Raw genomic sequence first — 19,021 nt, 5'->3', positions numbered from 1 at the left:
CTCAACCCCTCCCCCCCAAGTGGATTGGATTGTTTTAGTTGCTTGGTTGGGCTGTTCACTAACAGCTGTTTGCTGAATATTTTTAAGTCTCTCTGTTCTTTTACAGCATAAGCCTAATTTATCTGGCCTCTCAGTAACACTGTAATTACCGAGTTCTTGCTGTTGCCTTCTGCTCAATCTTTTTCATTTTGGAAAAATTCAATATACCAAGAATCACAATTTTAGGAGTGTAATTAGCGTTTGTTTCTGCATTTCATCTTTCTGAAGTGTCCACAGTGACTGAAACATTCTCATTTTGGAAGTTTAGCAATGTGAGCAAAGCATAGATAGAGCAGAAAATTATGCTGATGAGTAGAAGTAAAAGTCCCTCCCTTGTCATCCCTGTTCCTACATGCTCCAAACTGGGGCTGTATAAAGTATAACTATAACGCGACTTTTCAACAAATATACTGGAGTGGCTATATCCAAATGAGTTACTCCCTTAAAGTGATGAACTTGGGGAGGGTGTACATTGATTTCAGTGAAAACTGCCTTTGCTAATGTGTGCAGAATTTTAATCTTGCGTCACATTAAATTAATTTTAATTTTATTTTTTGGCACATTATTTGGACTGCTCTGTCATGGTACGTTTTCATCTTTTGGGGGTAACTTCGATTTTCAGAAATATTTACAAGTCACCCAGAGCAAAGTAAGAGGAATAAGATGGCATGATGAAATGAGATAATCTCTTTTTTAGACACATCTCAGATGTAAAGTGATGGGACTGATTTTCTTTTTTAGCTGTACACTAGCCCTGAAGGCTTTCCAAAAGAAGCATTCCAGAAGTATTTGAAAAATGAGACCTTGGATAGAGTAAGAGCATAGCTTCCCACGGTGAAGAGATGACTGAGAACTCTGAAGAAGATTTGTATGCTCATGTTAGCTTGTAGAAATAATCTCAGTGTTTGATATCAACCTTCAGTGCGTTAGGATTTCCTGTAGAGCATAAGTAGGTAGGTAGGGAGAGAGACAGACCAACAGGCAGACAGACATGTGTGCATGCATACCTACGTCTCATCCCATTCTTAACTGAATCACAATTTTTGGAATTGGGGTTCAGGTGGGTATATTTTGGACTGTTGTACCAGAGCTTCTCAGAGTACCAAAAGTTGAGGTACTTTAACTTATATTTCATATACTGCTTGACATATAGACTTAGCTTTTTGTACATACTATGTTTTATAAGTAGAACATACTTGCCTCTGAAAAGAGGCATCCATATTTATCTCACAGAAACAAAAAGATGTTCTTAATTCCTTCAGTTCAAAAGAATCCTTTTCAGTTGAGCTGCTGCTTCATACCTGGACTTTTCCAGCATACCGTTTGTCACACACAACTTATTGCTTGTATAAGCATCTCCCACTAGAATGAAAACTCCATAGAGGCAAGGACCATGTCTGTTTTGCTCACCATTGTGTCCTCAGCACAGTGGCTGGCCTATGGTATGTAGGCACTCAAGAATGAATGAATGGATCAGAAGTAAATATGCAAGGCTAATAGGCCATGATTTAAAGTAGGCCTGATCCTGAACTTGCCTTAATGATTTTGAAATACAGTGATATATACAGCAACAAACATTATTGAGTTGTGATTTAGAACACTAAACAGAATCAAGTGATTTAGACACAAATCCCAGCTCTGCCATTTACTAGTATTGACCTTGAGCTTCTTACTTAACCTCTTGTCTTATGTTGCTTCATTTGTAAAAAAAAGATAGTTGATCCTAAGGATCTCTGGAGTGCTTTGCATCTCTGAAAATTCTATGATTCTAAGTGCCTGGTATTATGCCAGACTTGATAGATGATTTCAAGAGAAGCCTTCTTAAGGAGTCATTTATGTTGTTTAAATATATAGTTCACCAATTAATTAGATGACTTGCTAAATTTCAAGTGAATTCCCAAGTCTAGAACCCCATGCTCAAGTCAAGAATAAACAATGACATTAAGTATTTTCAATAGGAGTGGTATTCTCTTTGTGAAACCGACTCCTTCCCTACTCTGGAAGAAGGGGATATTTTCATAGCTGTGAAATGGGCAACTTTTCATATGTGGCAGTGTTTTGTTGTGCTGACTGGGAAAAAAAAACAAACAGGAGTGTGTGGAAAGAAAAAAATGAAAGGCAGTAGAACTTTTAACAGTTTTTAAATCCTCTTCACTTTTCACCCAGCACTTAGAACAAGAGAAACATGAACTAAGAAGACGATTTGAGAATCGAGAAGGAGAGTGGGAAGGACGTGTGTCAGAGCTGGAGAGTGACGTGAAACAGCTTCAGGATGAGTTGGAGAGGCAGCAAGTTCATCTACGAGAGGCAGACCGAGAAAAAACACGGGCTGTCCAGGAATTATCAGAACAGAACCAAAGGTTATTGGATCAGCTCAGCAGGGTGAGTTATAAGTTATGAATTTATGGTACAAAATACTGAAAGTTGAAAGAGAGCTTCTGTAGAACGTCAATCATGTATGTGGTAAGAGTAGTTCTGATTTTTGTTGCTTTTGGTGTTATATCAACAGGTTAAGTATTTTTCACCTACAAGAATTTTAGCTGTGCCAAACTAGGAGTCGGGAGCTAAGACCCTTGCCTGTCATCAACTAGCTTGACAATCACTTAACTTGGGAGTTTTCTCATTTTTTAAATGAAAGAATTGGGCTTAATGGTTTCTGTCATTCCATATAGCTCTGAAAGTCTGATTCTATTACCTAGAGGAAGTCTGTCACTGGTAAAATCATGTTAATGTGTTTAGTTCAAACATTTAACAGTACCGTCTTTAAACCGAAAAGCTTACGAAAAATTTCTAAAGCAAATCATTTTTATTAATGTCACATTTGTGAATGTACATTCCTTCATAGTATTTAAATATGAAAGGTGGTATGTGTATCTGTATTTTAAATTTGTTCTCTTCATTTCCACATTAAGTAAAAATTCTTTACTTGTACTTTTATAGGGTGGTATCATGGAAGTACTAATTAATTAACCAAGGTCAAGACTGCTAAAATCATTGCAAAGGAGTTTGAGGGCTGAGTAGGTGGAAATCTAATCTAAATACAAGGACATACCTTTTTAACAAAGGCAGGAATGTTGCTAATGCCTTGGTCTCTAAATCCACCCGCTTTTGAATTAAGAGCTGGATTTACACTGCTGTACCTCAGTCCCTCTTACATATTGAAAATAAAACTACTGACTCTTCAGGTACCAGTGCAAGAAAGAACTTCTACTCTGATCTCATCCCTAAGCACGGATGCTTTCAGGAGAGCGCTGCCCTCGTCTGCCTGATTAGTGTTTGGTGCCTGGGTCTTTGGGAAGGGCTTAGCCAGAGCAGCGTATGGTCAATTCTTGGTGCTTCCACTAATGTGATGGGCAGTACTGTATGAAGTTATTTCGGTAGTTTGTGTCCTGGTTGCTTCCCGGGGGTACTCTGAGACTGGTCAAAACTTTCCTGCCTCACAAGGAAATGTGAGGTAAGTGCTACTACTAGAGAAAGGGAGAGGAAGAAGGAGAGGTAGAGAAGGAAAGAATGGAAGATAGGGAGGGAGAGGAAGGGAAAAGGAAGAGAAGGGGGGGGGCTGATAACTTGGAAAACAGCTAGTTGCAGGAAATACCAGAATGTATACGAAAGGTGAGAATTCAGGTGATAGGGACAGCTGAAGGCCTTGCCTGCAGGTTTCCTTCTAGGGAAGCAAGTCACCATTTGATTGGCTGGAAAGGAAAATTGGGAGTTCTTCAAGAAGTCATTTACAGGGCCAGCTCAATAATACCATTTTTGACTCCGTTTTAAAACCAGTTTCAGCAACTGGGAAGAGAACCTCTATTCTTGTAAGATTTTTTAGGTTTTTGAGTCTTCATTCATTATTCATAAAAGATTAAACTAACTAGGTAGGCCTGGCCAGATTGATTTATTTGTCCAAAAACATTTATTTCGTTCTGAGCAAGTGTGTCTTGTCTGGAGAGTTAAAGGAAGACAACGAACCAAAGCAATTTAAGGGAAAATTATTTCTTGAGAGCTAAGTTCATGTTACCAAATAACTGCTTTCTGATCTGGCAAAAGACAGGTGGCCAAGAGAGATGAAGGGAGAAAGAAAATACCAGCATGACATAGCAAAAGAACACAGAGCTTGGAATTTAGATGCGTGTTGAATCTTGACTCTGCTTCTCATTAACTGGGTGACCTTGTTTGTGCCTCACTTTCTTTATCTTTAAAATGGGGGTAAATGTTTGTATCTTGTGCAAATACTGTTGACATGAAAATGAGATAATGTGTTTAGAGTAAGGAATACGTGTGAAGGTAAGGATTTGTTTCAGTGTTTATGGTTATTTTACTAATGCGGTATCTTTATAGTTGAGGTTCCTTTGCCTAATTTTTCTGTAGAAAATCCTGATAAGCTGCTCCCAAAAGAATATAGGAGGATAACATTTCCACTAGATCTAGATTCTTCTTATCCTCTCTGGCCTTGAATGTAGGCCCTTAGTGAGTTTTGTGGCTTTTTTTCCCTTTCTCTTCTTAAGCAGGACAAGCCCCTGGGGTTTCCATCAGCTGCCAGTTTAGATTGCATTTTATTATCATTTTATTAACTGGGTATTCAGGAACTAGAAGAGTTGAGTAGTCCTTTGAAGTGAATTAAGATTCTCCGAGGGCAAGAAAACAACCAGCAGAAGTAATAGAAGGCCATGCTTTTCTTACAATATATATATGTAATGTGTTTTTATAAGCAAGAAATGTATAATATCTAAAATATAGTACAACATTTCTGTGATGCTGTTGTCCAGAGTATTTTTTTAATTAATTTTTTTTTTGCACCCGCTCCCTCACTCCAGAGTATTTTTAAATGTTTCCTTTGTTCCCATGGCCTCTAAGGTTTTTGTTTTGTTTTGTTGTTTTTTGTTTTTAATAATAGCTCACTTGAGATGTAATTCACATGCCGTAACATTTACTTTTTTAAAGTGTACAATTCAGTGGGTTTTAGTATATTTACAGAGTTGTGCAGAGTTGTGTAATTATAGAACATTTTACCTCCCCCCAAAAGAAACCCTGTGCCCATTAGCAATCACTCGCCCGTTCCTCCTAACACTCGTCCCCATCCCCTGACCCTGACAACCATTAATTTACTTTCAGTCTCTACAGATTTGCCTATTCTAGACATTTCATGTAAATGGAATCATACATATGTGACCCTTTGTGACTGGCTTCTTTCCCTTAGGTAATGTCTCCCAGGTTCATCCACATTGTAGCATATGTCGGTATTTTATTTTTATGGCTGAAGAATATTCCATTGTACGGATATAACACATTTGTTTATCCATTTGTTACTCGAGGGACATTTGGGTTGTTTTTTCACTTTTTGGCTATTTTGAATAAGACTGCCATAAACATTCATGTACAAGTTTTTGTGTGACCAAGCTTCTTTTCAGCTCTAAAATAGAACGCTGTGAGCATATGTATCCTGTGTACTTCTGTATCCTCATTATGATGAAGGAAGGGATAGGTATTATTCTAATTTTATAGCTGGGAAAACTTGAGGGACAGAAAGATACGTGACTTGATTAAGGATCTTTCAATTCAAGACTGATTAAGGTTTCTTTGCCTCAATTTTAAATTTATGAGGCAGCAATTAAAATCCCAGGCTTCAGAGCCAGACAGCCCTGGGGCCATATACCGACTCTCTTATTTACTAGGTGGGCAAACATGGGAAAGTTTTTCACCTTTTTTAACCTTAGTTTCCTCCTCGGAATAATGGAGACAATTGCATTATTACTGTTCACCTGATAGTGTTATGAAGACTAAATGAGATCGTGTATGTAAAGCTCTAATCACAATGTCTAGCACATAGTAAGTGCTCAATAAATGGTAGCCATCATTATAATTATCAGATCCTCATCCTTTAGATGGGATTTCTGCGTTTGTCAAACATTGATTCTCTAACTTGAAAGTGGAAGAATCTGAAGTGCCCCCAGCACATATCAGTGTGTCAGAATGCGTTGTTTAGTAGTTAAATCTCTATCCAAAAATATTCGTGTAAAATTGATTCTCCTGGGAGTCAAGTTAGGTTTAATCTATGGCACCTGGACACTGCTGCCTATACCCTGGGGATACCTTTATCCCTGTTTATTTTCTCTGAATTCTCTCAGTGTCAAAGATTCTGTGAGTATCCTCCAAATACATCAGCCTGTCAGTCTGTGTTGGGACAGTCTGTGTTGGGACAGGACTGACAGGCTGATGTATTTGGAGAAAGTGTAACTCACTGTCTAAGTTGGAAAGTCACACCACAGCAGCACTGACAGTGAGCTTGAGTAGGACTTGTTAGACACTCATCCTGAGTATATCAGAAGTGGAGGAATACAGTGGGCCTTGCTTCCAGAACGGAGAGGAGGGACATGGGCTATGCTTGTTGCCTAAGGAGAGCATGAAAAGCTTCAGGTGGGAGTTTTGTGAGAATCCTTCTGATATATAATACAGCACGTTTCACTGGCATGACAGCAGAAACCTCCAGAATTCCCAGATGATTTTCTCCCAAACATCAGCCGCAAAGATATCAGAGTTCTGACCAGTGTTAAACAGTCCTGAAGTGATTATTCACTAATTGAACCGACCGCAGCTTAGAACACAGTTTAGACACTGGAAAGTTCTTATATTCTGCTGGTACAGTAGGAAAGCAAAGCAGTGATTTCAACAATGTAGAAACAGTCTTGTTCATAATAATGACAATATCAGTAATAATGAGCTTCTTATTTAGACTTTTCATTCTTCAGAGGCAGTTGAAATAAAGATATTCTTCAAATGAATCTCAGTAGTGTTAGAAACTTCGGTAAGAGTTAAAGAAGGCATTTTCACAGTTCTAATAAAACATGAACTCATGTTCTTGCAAACACTAAGGTCAGACTTGAGCATCTGTTGACCAAAGATTCAGGAAAGCAATTGATTTCTTTTAAAAGAATAAAAAGAAGGAATTTAAAATTGTTTAGGAACATCTAAGGTTTTCTTCCCCAAAAATATGTAGCTTTAGAGTTTGTAGAAATTGGCTAGGAAATTTTTTTTACACTTTCCCTATAACTTTGTACATGATATATCAGTCATACCTTTTTTTCTGCCTCTTCACCCTTAATCCTACCCACTGCAGAAACCATACTTGTGGTCCTAATCCTATTTTCTTTACTAGAAATTAGGGCTTCAGTTCCCTGCAGACTGAATGTATTCAATCAAATTGAGTCTTTGATTATTATGTATTGGATTGTAATTATTGGATAATAATAGATTTTTGCTTTTTCTATTTAAAAAAATCATGAGATATTTCAAGCATACAGAAAACTGCAGGGATAATATAAATCCAGCTTTGTAAAATCTTAACAGTTTTCATATTCAGATTTTTTTAATACATAAAACTTTATTGATATATTTGAGGCTCGCTCTCATCTCAGTGCTCTCCACTTTTCCGGTTATTGTCCTTGCTACTCATGTTTTTATATATATATACTGTACACACATGCATATATATGAGGTCTGACAATTAAGTTGGTAAATTGGTTGCAATGATGTTGCTAACCTTTTTTGATATCAGAGGGATTATTCATTACGAATTTGTAACAACTGGACGAACAGTTCACCAAGTTTACTATTTGGAAGTGCTGAAAAGGCTGCATGAAAAGTTAGACGACCTGAACTTTTTACCAACAATTCATGGCTCTTGCATCACGACAATGCACCAGCTCACACGGCACTGTCTGTGAGGGAGTTTTTAGCCAGTAAACAAATAACTGTATTGGAACATCCTCCCTACTCACTTAAGATAAAAAATTTAGAAGGCTATAGAAAACTGTATTAATTTGCTAGGGCTGTCATAACAAAGTATTAGACTGAGTGGCTTAAACAACAGAAAGTTATGTCTCACAGTCCTGGAGGCTGGAAGTCCAACATCAAGGTGTCATAGGGTTGGTTCCTTCAAAAAGTCCCAGATTCACCTCTGTCACCATTCCCCTTTACTGACTAACTGGCATTCTATTCTTTTGAGTAAAAATAGTGAAACCTTTGTTATTTTTTTAGACCTTCTTTAATGAACACTCAGCGAATATTTATTGAGCAAAGCCTTGGGGATACAGCGGGTAACACGAGACCTCTGTTGTGTGAAACTAGTAGGAAGAGATCTATAAATAACTAGACAAATCCACAAGGTAATTATAGATTGTAGTAGGTATTATGAAGAGTGATGTGATGGCACATGACCAGAAAGAGGAGAGCAGCTTTAGAAAGGGTAGCTGGAAAAACCTCTCTGAGGGAATAATGTTTGAGGTGATACTTGCAGGATGAGCAGCCCGCCAGAGAAGAGCTGGAAACAACCTTCTTTGATGGATACTGATTGATTGTAAACTCTTTGAGAGCAGGGACCACATCTGGCTTCTTTATTCTTATAAACAGGTATCTAGCAGAGTGGACATTCAATAAAAAAGAAAAGAAAAGAGATTGGTGGTTGTTAACTTTTGTTAAGTGACTATCTAATGTACCTAAGAAAGAAATGGTTAGACCTGTGTATCCCTTTCTGAAGAATACACTGTCCCTCCGTGCACTCTCAACTCTTGCAAACTCACTCTTCTGCTCTCCATGTGCCATTTGAAAACCAGTGGTCAGAAGGACTGTGGACGTCAGTGCTGTGACAGGCAAGCTGTGGGTAGTGGGCACTCAGGCGTTGTCTGCATAGATACTCCTTCTGGAATTGCATGAACACCTAGCTTTCCATGAATTGAGAAGAATGACTACAGAAGGGGCAGAGCTTTTGTGGATTGACTTACAGCTGGCAAGTACTTTTGCATCGCGCTGTTTCTCCAGTGGTCTGTAGGTTGGGTGGTTACTGAGTGGCTCTGTAGTCCCCAGACCTTGCTGAAGGAGATGGAAATGAGCGTTTTAGCTTTTACAAAAAAAACAAACAAACAAAAAAACAAAACTGTCTCATGGGAGGGTTGGCCATGATTTGGATTTGGGCATCGTGTTGGCTCCCCACCCCTTACCAGAAGCATACACTCTGGACAGAAGAGCTCTCTGTCTCCAGCTGTCTGTCAGTTGTCTGTCTCTAACTGGCTGTTAGAACCCAAAATGGTCTGTAGTGTGAAGCAGGAGGCAGTCAGAGATTCCCCTTTGGAAAGCTGCATAGTGACTGCTGTTGAACAGAGCCTGATTGAGGATGTATAGTTGCTCCTGGATGTAAAACTCTTGAGAATTCACCTTAAAATCATTATTTTTGCCCTTCTTATTATTTGTTTCAGGACTGTGCTATGTATATTCTCGAAGCTCTTGTTTCCCAGTGCCTTCCCTATTCCTTTTCCCCTTCATTGCATCCCTACAAGTGTCTCTAACAAACCTCTCCCGGATTCCTCACATCCAGAATCGTGGTCACATGCCTAGTCACGATGACTTTGGGTATTACTATTTCATTATGCCAAAGGCAGGAACTGTATTTGGGGCAATATACAAAAAGGGCTGTTCCAAAGGCTGGGTGAAGCCAAAAGTTGTCACTATAGAATCACAGATAGGGAGGGGGATAAAAAGAATTCAGCAGGAAGTTAGGCCTAGGTCCAAGGCCAGGAGAAATCAAAGCTTGCATTTTAAACAAGAAGGGCTTAGGCCAAGAGGTAGCTGGAGGGATAGTCTGAAGATTGGCGATGGAGAGATTGAAATAAAGGAACAAAGGTCCACTTGTAGTTCAGGTGAAGCCAGGCAGTTTGAAATCTATGTCTATGAAAGCTTGGCACCCAGTGGGATGTTCTTTTGTGATACTTGGTTTATCTAGATAGGGTAAGGGTGACTTCTTAAGGAACTAAGCCTTACTGAATATCTCTTACTAGATATTCAGGAATTCTAATTTGCCTCTGCTCTAAGTTTCTGCTCATAGATTTTTAAATTTAAAAAAAGTACATATACATTGTTTTTTCTGACAGCAAAAAAACTCATGTTCATTGTAAAATAAAACTCAGACAGTACAGAAATGCTCAACGTAAACGGTGAAAATCCTCCATGATCCTCCATCAAAGAAAATACTAAAGACAATTTGGTGTTAATTTTTTTTGTATTTTTTATAGTATATCATACACACATACAGGTGAATAATTTTCCATTTATTTTTGCTTCATTTAAGACAAAATGGTTTTGTTAACATTGTTCACTTACTATATCTTAGACCTTTTTTCATATTTTTAATAGTTATGTATATGCCATGTTTCCCCAAAAATAAGACCTAGCTGGACAATCATCTCTAATGCGTCTTTTGGAGTAAAAATTAATATAAGACCCAGTATTATATTATATTTATATTATATTATATTATATTATATTATATTATATTATATTATATTATATTATACCCAGTCTTATAGTAAAATAAGACCAGGTCTTATATTAATTTTTGCTCCAAAAGATGCATTAGAGCTGATGATTGTCCGGCTAGGTCTTATTTTCGGGGAAACACAGTCGTATTCTGTGTACATAAGGATGTACCATGGTTACTATACCATTTCCTATGGAGAACAAGTGTTAGTGTTACAGTGTTACACATACTGCAGCAATAAACATCCTTATTCATACAGCTTTGCATGCTCATATTAGCATTTCTCTAGATGGATTCCTAGAAGTGGGATGTCTAGGTCAAAAAGTATGTACATTTAAATATTTAATAGATATTATCATACTGCCCTCCAAAAAATTTTAATATACTTTTCCTAACAACATTATCATTATTAAAACTGAAAAACCTGTCATTTTGCATGCATAAGCAGTAACACTATAAAGAAAACTGAGGTGATTTTCACCATAAAAGTCAGGATAATGCTTACCTGAGGACTATATGTGGGGGGGGTGGGGGGGTGTTGTCATCGTGGAATAGTGCTTGGGGAGGAGGCTTGTGGGAAGTTCTACTTCGTGACCTTGGTGGTAATTACATGGGTGTTTGGTTTACAATTATTTGTTAAACAGTACATATATGTTATTTGTATGTTATATTCTGCAATGAAAAAAGAAATCAGTCTTTCAACAAATATTTATAATGTGCACTTGCTATGTATGAAGGCACCGTTCTGGGTAACAGAAATACTGCAGTGACCAAGGTGAATTCCCCGTCATAAAATAATGCAGGAAGCAAAGAAGGAAATACATAAATAATACAAATCAGGTAGTGATAAGTGCTATGAATAAAATAAAGCCAGGTAAGGGGGAGAAAGTGGTAGCTGAAGGGACAACTTAATTTTTGAGAGGGTTGTCAAGAAGGAAGCTTTGAAGAGGTGAAGTGTGAGTAGACACCTAATAGATAAAAAGCAGTGAAAGAATGTTCTGGGCACAGAGAAGAGCGTTTAAAAGCCTAGGAATGAATAGAAAGCAGGCTGATGTGACGGGTGTAGTCAGCTAGGGAAGAGTGTAGGAGGTCAGGTCAGAGGGGTAGTCAGCAGCCAGATCAGGTGGGGCCTTGCCAGCATGGCACAGATTTGGGGTTTTAGTCAGTGAGCTGCGAAGCCAGTGGCGTGTTTTTGGTACAGGGAGCATCATGACCTCATTGATAACTTTTAAAAATATTACTCCAGTTGCTGTGGGAGAATGGATTATAGGCACCATGGAGATCAGTGAAGAGGCAACTCTCCAAGGGGAGAGTTGGTGGTAGCTTTGATCATGGAGGCGGTGAGAAGGGTTAGACCGGGTGTATGTTTCGAAGGTAGAACCCACAAGGCTTACTAATGGATTGGACGGATGTGAGGAAGGGAGTTAAGGAAAGAAAAATAAAAAATGACTCCTAGATGTTTCTCTCGAGCTGCTGAAGGAACAGTGGCATCATTAACCTGAGAGACCAAAGACTCTCAAGAGGAGGGGTAGGGTGCGATATAAAAGTGAATAATTGTTTTTGTTCCGTTAAATTTGCGCTACTCTTTAAACAGCCATGTTAGTTTCACATAAGTAGAACCATAAGAATTCTGTTGTACCGAGGTGCAATTTTGAGTTAAATTTCCCATCCAAGCTCTGTCAGTACCTAAGACTCTGTTCTAATACCTTTTGTTAGATTGTCACACAAGAATTTACTCCTTCAGAGTGACTGAAGGTGTACTCACTGAGTGCCTACTCCGCCTCCCCCACCACTGACTTCTGCCCTCTGTGGGCCCCTATCTCCTCACCCACACCACACTCTCAGCTCCTAGAAGAGCCCCTCTTCTTTGTTGTTGTCCGTGGGGTGACATGTGTAGGAGGAAGTGATACAGACAGGTGCTTTGTCTGTTTCCTGCCTGTTGGGAGCTGTATTCCTCAGTCCGCCTGTAATACCTTCTCCACACACAGAGAATACAGGTTGCATACTAGCTGGAGCTAATCTTCCCTGAAAAGACGAATTTTCCTCTGAAGTGTAAACAGATCCTTGTTTTTTCAACAGCTCATTTGGGATTAACAACTCTGCATCTGGTACACTTCACTTCTTGAAGCAAATTTTTCCCGGGTTTCTTTCTCGGGGTTAAAGGCTTTAAAATAGTGGCCATTAGTGTCACAGTTGCTCTGCCTCTAGTGGGTGACACGTAGCCATTTTTGCTTCTAGGACCCTTTACAGCGAACAACAGCTGCTCATCAGAAGTAGGTTTAATTGCTGAATAAGTTGTTGTTTTTTCTTTTGGGGTGGGGACTGTATTATTATTTGTTTTCTTAAATTTTGTTTCATTTACAGGTGTTGTGTTGTAGGAAAAAGACATGGCAGTTATTAGTCAGCCTATCCTTGAAAGAAGTTATGAAAACAAGATTATTTCCCAACCAAATAACGATAATTTAAATTTCCAACAGACATTCATATATGGACCTCCTCTCATCTCATTACCACTCTGGGACAGAGTAGCGGTAATTATTCTTTATTTGACAAATAAGGAAACTGAGGCCCAGAAGTTTAGTGACAGTGCCCAAGGCCTTGCACTGGTTACAGGTTAAGCACTGGTTTGAAGATGGGTTTTTGTACATCTTCAGGGCTGGGGAGTCAGAAATAAAAAACCTCCTCATGTGTGTTGCCATCTCGTTGGCTTATTTTTTAGGTGGTATTTGCTGGATTATCATTTGGATTCCCCTTGACTTCAGAGTCACTGAGTAAAATGAATCCAAAGGTTTGAGATCTACTTTTAGCAGTTTTCGTTTATGTCAACAGTGTGCTAAAAGGATTGAGAATGATTTGTTGAGAGGATCACTTCAGCTAGAACAGAAAAGGGGCTTTTGCATATGGGAGCTCTCCTTTATGAAGACATCATTTCCAGCTTTTTCCAGATTGGTACTATTGCTAATTAATAGATTAAACACATTGGGATGGTAATTGCTTATTCTTTCAGCATATGGGTATTTTTATTGGTAGATTCATGTCTTGATTTTTTTTTTTTTAGCTTGGTCTTATTTACCCAGAGAGAGCCATGCCTTATTTAGGATTCTTCAGGTTGTTTGTATTAGTTACAACTATATCTGGTTCTAATTATTTCTTTCAAAAGAAGAGAGCCTAATGTTCTAGCATAGTAAGTCTAAATTGGGGGGAGGGGGGGCGGTCGCAAGGCCCAAGATTCAGGTGTGGGATTAGATCTCATTGATGCTGCTAGGTTTGACTTAACACAAAGGCAGTCAGCTTTTTTTTTTTTAACATTGAAATCTGGATTCCCTCAGTCCCCGTAGACAGCTTAGTGTATTATATTGGAATGAGGAAAACAGTTACATGAGCTGCCCCTGCCTGACGTGAGGTGGGCCCTCCAAATTTTATACCTGGCAAAGGTGATAGGAAGGTTGGACTTGAACAGCAGAGAAAAAACAATTGGCAGCTAACTATGCATTCTTTTGTTACCTGTGCAGAATAACCCCTAGTTCTGGCCCCTAAATATTATAGTCTTGGAAAATAAAACATCTGTATTCAGTAAGTAAACATCATCAGGAGAAAAGCAGGTAATGTTTTGACTTTGACAGATTCTTCTTCATTGTTCTTCACTGGAGTCCAGGACAATAATCCAGTGCAATTATATAATTTTTAGGACTGGAAAAGACCTTCTAGTCTGGCTGGACCAGTGGTTTATAAAGTGTTTGCTCTTCAGAAGTTCTGCAAATTTGATTGTGTTTTTAAAAAAATTATAACACTTTGAAGAACCATTACCAAAATGGATATCATGCACTGTCTTGAGAGAGATGCCACATGTAACGGATGAAAGACCCTGGTGCCTCTTTTTGTACTGCCAGCTTAACTTGCCTTTCTGGAGACATTGGCCTAGAGCCTTTCTTGCTGTGTCTGTTAACTGAAGAGTATTATGCTGTTGTAAAAACTGGTCAGAAGAAAGAGTCCTGGACTTTCCTTTTCTGGGCATCAATTTTCTGAAGGACTTGGGGTGGCTGATTGTTAAAATTCCACTACTGTGTGTCCCCGAAAATAAGACTTAGTCAGACCATCAGCTCTAATGCATCTTTTGGAGCAAAAATTAATATAAGACCCGGTCTTACTGTAATGTGATATAATATAATACCAGGTCTTATATTAATTTTTACTCCAAAAGACACATTAGAACTGATGGTCCGGCTAGGTCTTATTTTCAGGGAAACACGGTAGTTCTAACTAGCATGGCAGAAACAGTTGTCACAGTACCACCCTTTTTTATACACGTAAACCATTCAGTCCCAAGTAGAAAAACTGTTGGCCTTTTTGTACTCTGGTAATCACAGATTTGGGTAAATTTCTTTGAAGCTGTAACTTGATCCAGAATCTCTAAAATTAAAAAAAGGGGGTATGTTTTTCAGATTGCCTTGGGGTAGGATAGACCCATTCATGGTTATATTAGGTAGGATAAAACTGTTATAACAGATAAACCTTAAGGTTTCAATGACTTTATATAGTAGACGTTTATTTCTCATTCCCATAAAGTCCAGACATTATTCCTGTTTAAATATGGGGGAGAACGTCATGTATGAATGGAAAGAACTAACCTATTCTCTGTCTCTTACTGACCTTAATTCCTCACTTTGGGTATCAGTTTCTGTGTCAGTAAAACAAGGGGATTGAACTAGATGGTCCTTTCACTCTCTAAATGTTCATATGATCTCTATTAAAAAGAAAATTCTTAAGGGGACAGTCTCACGTTACGTGTTATATTGTGAGCCTGGTAGCTTTGTAATGCTGCCGTCTTATGTACAGAACATAGCATCTTTCTCTGGCACCAGGGGCGGCTTCTCTTCTCACCAAAATTCAGTGCCTCTGTATAATGAGAAATAGAAAGAGGGTGAAATGATTGGTGCTACAACAGAATTTATATTCCATTCCAGTCATGACACATCAGGTACTTTCCCTGAATACAACTTATGATGTGGGCAATGAGGAGGTGTTTCCATGCTTTTCTTGTTTAAAATTATGCAGCGTAGTACTAAGGTTTCCTGAGGCCAACATTCCCAGCCCTACAGGTAGTCAGATTTTCCACATTGCCCTCGCATTATTAGTTGAATTCAGTGCGGCATGTTTGTCGTTTGCAGAACTGAAAGAATTCCCCCTGCACACACCTCTCATCATCAGTTGCTAGGTTACAGCTTTTTACATTGTCCCAGTCTGGTGATGTTGCTATGGATACCAGTTGTTCCTCCTCCTATGACACTGTTCTGGTCACGCTCAGAGTACAGGCAGGACGTAACTATGATGTCAGAGATGTTTTAGTTTATGGCTTTCCCTCTATTTAGTGATAAGATCTAAGTCATAGATATCAATTTCATGTTTTCTAATATTACGTACATGAAGGAAAAGAGGCATAGCTCAGTCCTGGACACACTCCCTCACGTAGAAATAAAACAAACACTATGAACCGTGAATAGGAGACCTGCTGCCCTATGTCCAGCACATGCGCACACAGACCAGCGTTCTGCCTCCTCACGAGAGGGCTCTCCATGGAATATAACCATCTCTGACGTCGCCCTCAGAGGTTAGGGACATTTGGGGATGGCCTTGTCAGACAATTGATCTAAATGATGAGGCCTGTTGTCTAAATTTTATTGCCATTTAATAGCACACATGGTTATGTTTGTTTTCCTGCTAAGTTTTAGACAGCATGAAGGCAGGGGCCGTGTATTTAACTGGTTTTCATCCCCAACAGTACTTCAAATAGTGCCACACACGGCAGTGGTCCTGAAAAGGCTTATTGATCTAGTCTGAAAACTGAACGAGTAGGAAATTACTAATTTGACTTTCGATTTCTGGCATAATGTTTTAAGATGGTGAGAACCCCTTCATCTTACAGTCGTTGAAGGTCGAGACTAACCCATGTTGCTTAGCTCTTACCTAGTCTGACCCTTTGATCTCACAGTTGAGAAAACACCTAAGGCCCTAAGAGGATGTGACTCATCTAAGGTCACAGAGCAAGTAAAGCTACGGTTTCATACAAATGTGGGTTATAAAACGTCTGTGAAAAACAGTTTAAAATCTTTGCAGTAAAAATAATTCTATTTACTTCAACAATAGTATTTTGTTTTATGCAGTCTGTTTACTTTAAAGGCTGGCAGATAGACATGTATTAAAGAGGAATTTCAGTGTTTAACAGGAGCTCTATGAAGAACATGGCAATTTTTATTTGAAGTCACCTGAAAGTCTTGCAGTGTACTTAAATATTTGACTTCTTCCTCAAAAACCATATTGAAATTGAACATAGTATAGGACTGAGGGCAGACTTTAAAAATTAACATCCTGGATCAAATAAATGATGATGGAAGGAGAACTGACTCTGCGTGGTGAACACACAATGTTATTTATAGATGATGTAATACAGAATTGTACACCTGAAATCTATGTAACTTTACTAACAATTGTCACCCCAATAAACTTTAATTTAAAAAAAAAACACCTAACTGTAGAATGTTAAAAGTCATTGAGATAATATATGCGATATTATACTTTCAATAAATGGTGGGTATTTTTTTTTAAATTAACATTCTATTTTAAAATGGGCAGTATTTGAATTAAACAGGTATCCCTTGCATGTTATGGCACGTCCCTAAAATGAAAGGAATTTATTTACCAAATAGAATCTTTTTGTTTGGGGAAAAAACAAAATGAATAAAAATGTACCTTCTGAAATACAGACAGCCAAAGGTGTCAGTTATGGACTTTAACTGTCAGAGAAACAAGACAAATCCCATGAGAGTCCAGGAAAGTGACAAAGCAGAAACCCTCAAGATATGACATGTCAGTCAAAATGAATCTCCCCTCCTTCCCAGGACCAAAGAATCAGAGTCTGTGTTCCCTCCTTTCTCTTCTCACTGCCCCATCCCTTGTTGCAGCTCTCTGAACTTTATGCAGTAATCCCCCACATAGCTTTCTGCCTGTATGCGGTGCCCTTCCATTTTTTTCCCATTGTCAGATTGCCTTCCTCCATAGAAGTTCTGAACAATTCACTGCCTTCAGGGGACTCCCTTTGCCTACCAAATAAAGTTGAGACTCCTTGGCCTGGCAGTCAAAGCCCTGTACCATCTGCACCTAGCACACGTTTCCAGCCTTGTTTATCTGTGCCATTTGCTTCAAACAAATGAGCCTGTTTCCAGAGAATGCCCTGTGCTTTCCCAGCTCACACTGTCTCCTCCCATTGCCACCTGTTGGAATTTTCCCCACGCTGAGTTGCCACGTCCTTCATGAGGCCTTTCCTGCTCTTCCCCCACCAGTTTTCATCTCTCCTTCTACTGACCACAAAGAGCACTTTCATAACCTTTTTTTTTTTTTTTTGGCACTTACATCAACCATCTAGTATGGTTAATTCTGGTACTTGACTCCGGTAAGGACAGTGCACTCAGGGTACCTCCTACAGACAGCTGAGCACCTTGTCTGGAACACAGATGCTTAGTAAGTATTAGAACTACATTCACAAGGCAAGTAGGCATATTCGCTTGTATTACTTAGTTCTATGGTTCAAGTGGAACAAATTTGACCATTTACTAAAAGGTTTCACCCACCTAGAGAATTAATATTTTACTTATTTTAATGTACACTCCTTTTTTAGGAAATGTTTATTAACTTTTTAAAAATTATTGAAAGGTGATTGACATAACATTATATTAGTTTCAGGTATACAATGTAATGATTCGATATTTGTATATACAATGTATTGCAAAATGGTCACCAAATGTACACTCATTTTTGCTGAATTCCTTCACCATTGCTTATATCACGGATTACCAGTCTCTCAGTATGAGGACCCTCCCCTTTTAAAAATATAATCTAATGACTTTACAATATTTTTGAACAGCTTTATTGAGGTATAATTTATACTTTATAAAATTCACACAATATAAGTATACAGTTCAGTTATTTTTAGTAAATGTATAGAGTTGTGCAAACATCACTGTAATCCAATTTTAGAACCTTTTCATAATTCCCCCCCAAAAAAAGTTCCCCTGTGTCCTTTGCAGTTAGTCCCCACTCCCACCCTCAACCCCAGGAAAACACTGATCTGCTTTCTGTCTGTATTGATGTACCTACTCTGGATATTTCATATAAATGGAATTAGACAATATGTAGTTTTTTTTGTGTCTGGCTTCTTTCTTAGTATAATGTTTATAAGGTTCACTTGCGTTATAACATATCAGTAGTTAGTTGAATAGTATTTCATTGTGTGGATAGGTGCATTTTGTTTATCCAGTCACCGGTTGGATTATTTCTAGTTTTGCCTATTATCAGTAGTGCTGCTGTGAACGTGTACTTGATTCATACACACTTCTTTTTGTGGACAGGTTTCATTTATTTTGAGTAGATATCTAGGAATGGGATTGCTTTGTGGTATATCTCTGTGAAACTTTTTAAGAAACTGCCAAACCTGCTTTCATAGAGGCTTCTGCTATTCCCACCAACAAATGTATGAAGACTCCAGTTTCTCCACAAGTGGGCCCCTTCTTAATATTAAAAAAATTGTAGACTCTCACGTGATAACAGACGTCATTTTAGTATCTGCAGATTGATAAGAAGTATAAAAATGACACATTATTAGGGATTTAATAATACTCTTAGAAGGAT

The 19,021-nt window shown here is 38.5% G+C and overlaps 1 protein-coding gene across 5 annotated transcripts in view; it reads left to right on the top strand.

Annotated features, from left to right (window-relative positions):
* BICDL1 (BICD family like cargo adaptor 1) overlaps positions 1-19,021 on the top strand; it is an 86,187-nt gene that overhangs the window by 6,035 nt on the left and 61,131 nt on the right. For all 5 annotated transcript variants that reach the window (XR_016022397.1, XM_088800980.1, XM_088800981.1 and 2 more), the window contains exon 2: positions 2,206-2,421. Coding sequence is in view for 4 of the 5 variants with exons in the window: in XM_088800980.1 (XP_088657106.1) it covers positions 2,206-2,421 (216 nt within the window). In the remaining variant the exon portion in view is untranslated. The remainder of the gene's footprint in view (positions 1-2,205; positions 2,422-19,021) is intronic.

This window comes from Rhinolophus sinicus, chromosome 9 (genome assembly GCF_057876585.1).
Source record: "Rhinolophus sinicus isolate RSI-liver-muscle chromosome 9, RSI-T2T, whole genome shotgun sequence".
Classification (NCBI taxonomy): Eukaryota; Metazoa; Chordata; class Mammalia; order Chiroptera; family Rhinolophidae; genus Rhinolophus; species Rhinolophus sinicus.
This window is presented reverse-complemented; position numbering and strand designations above follow the sequence as displayed.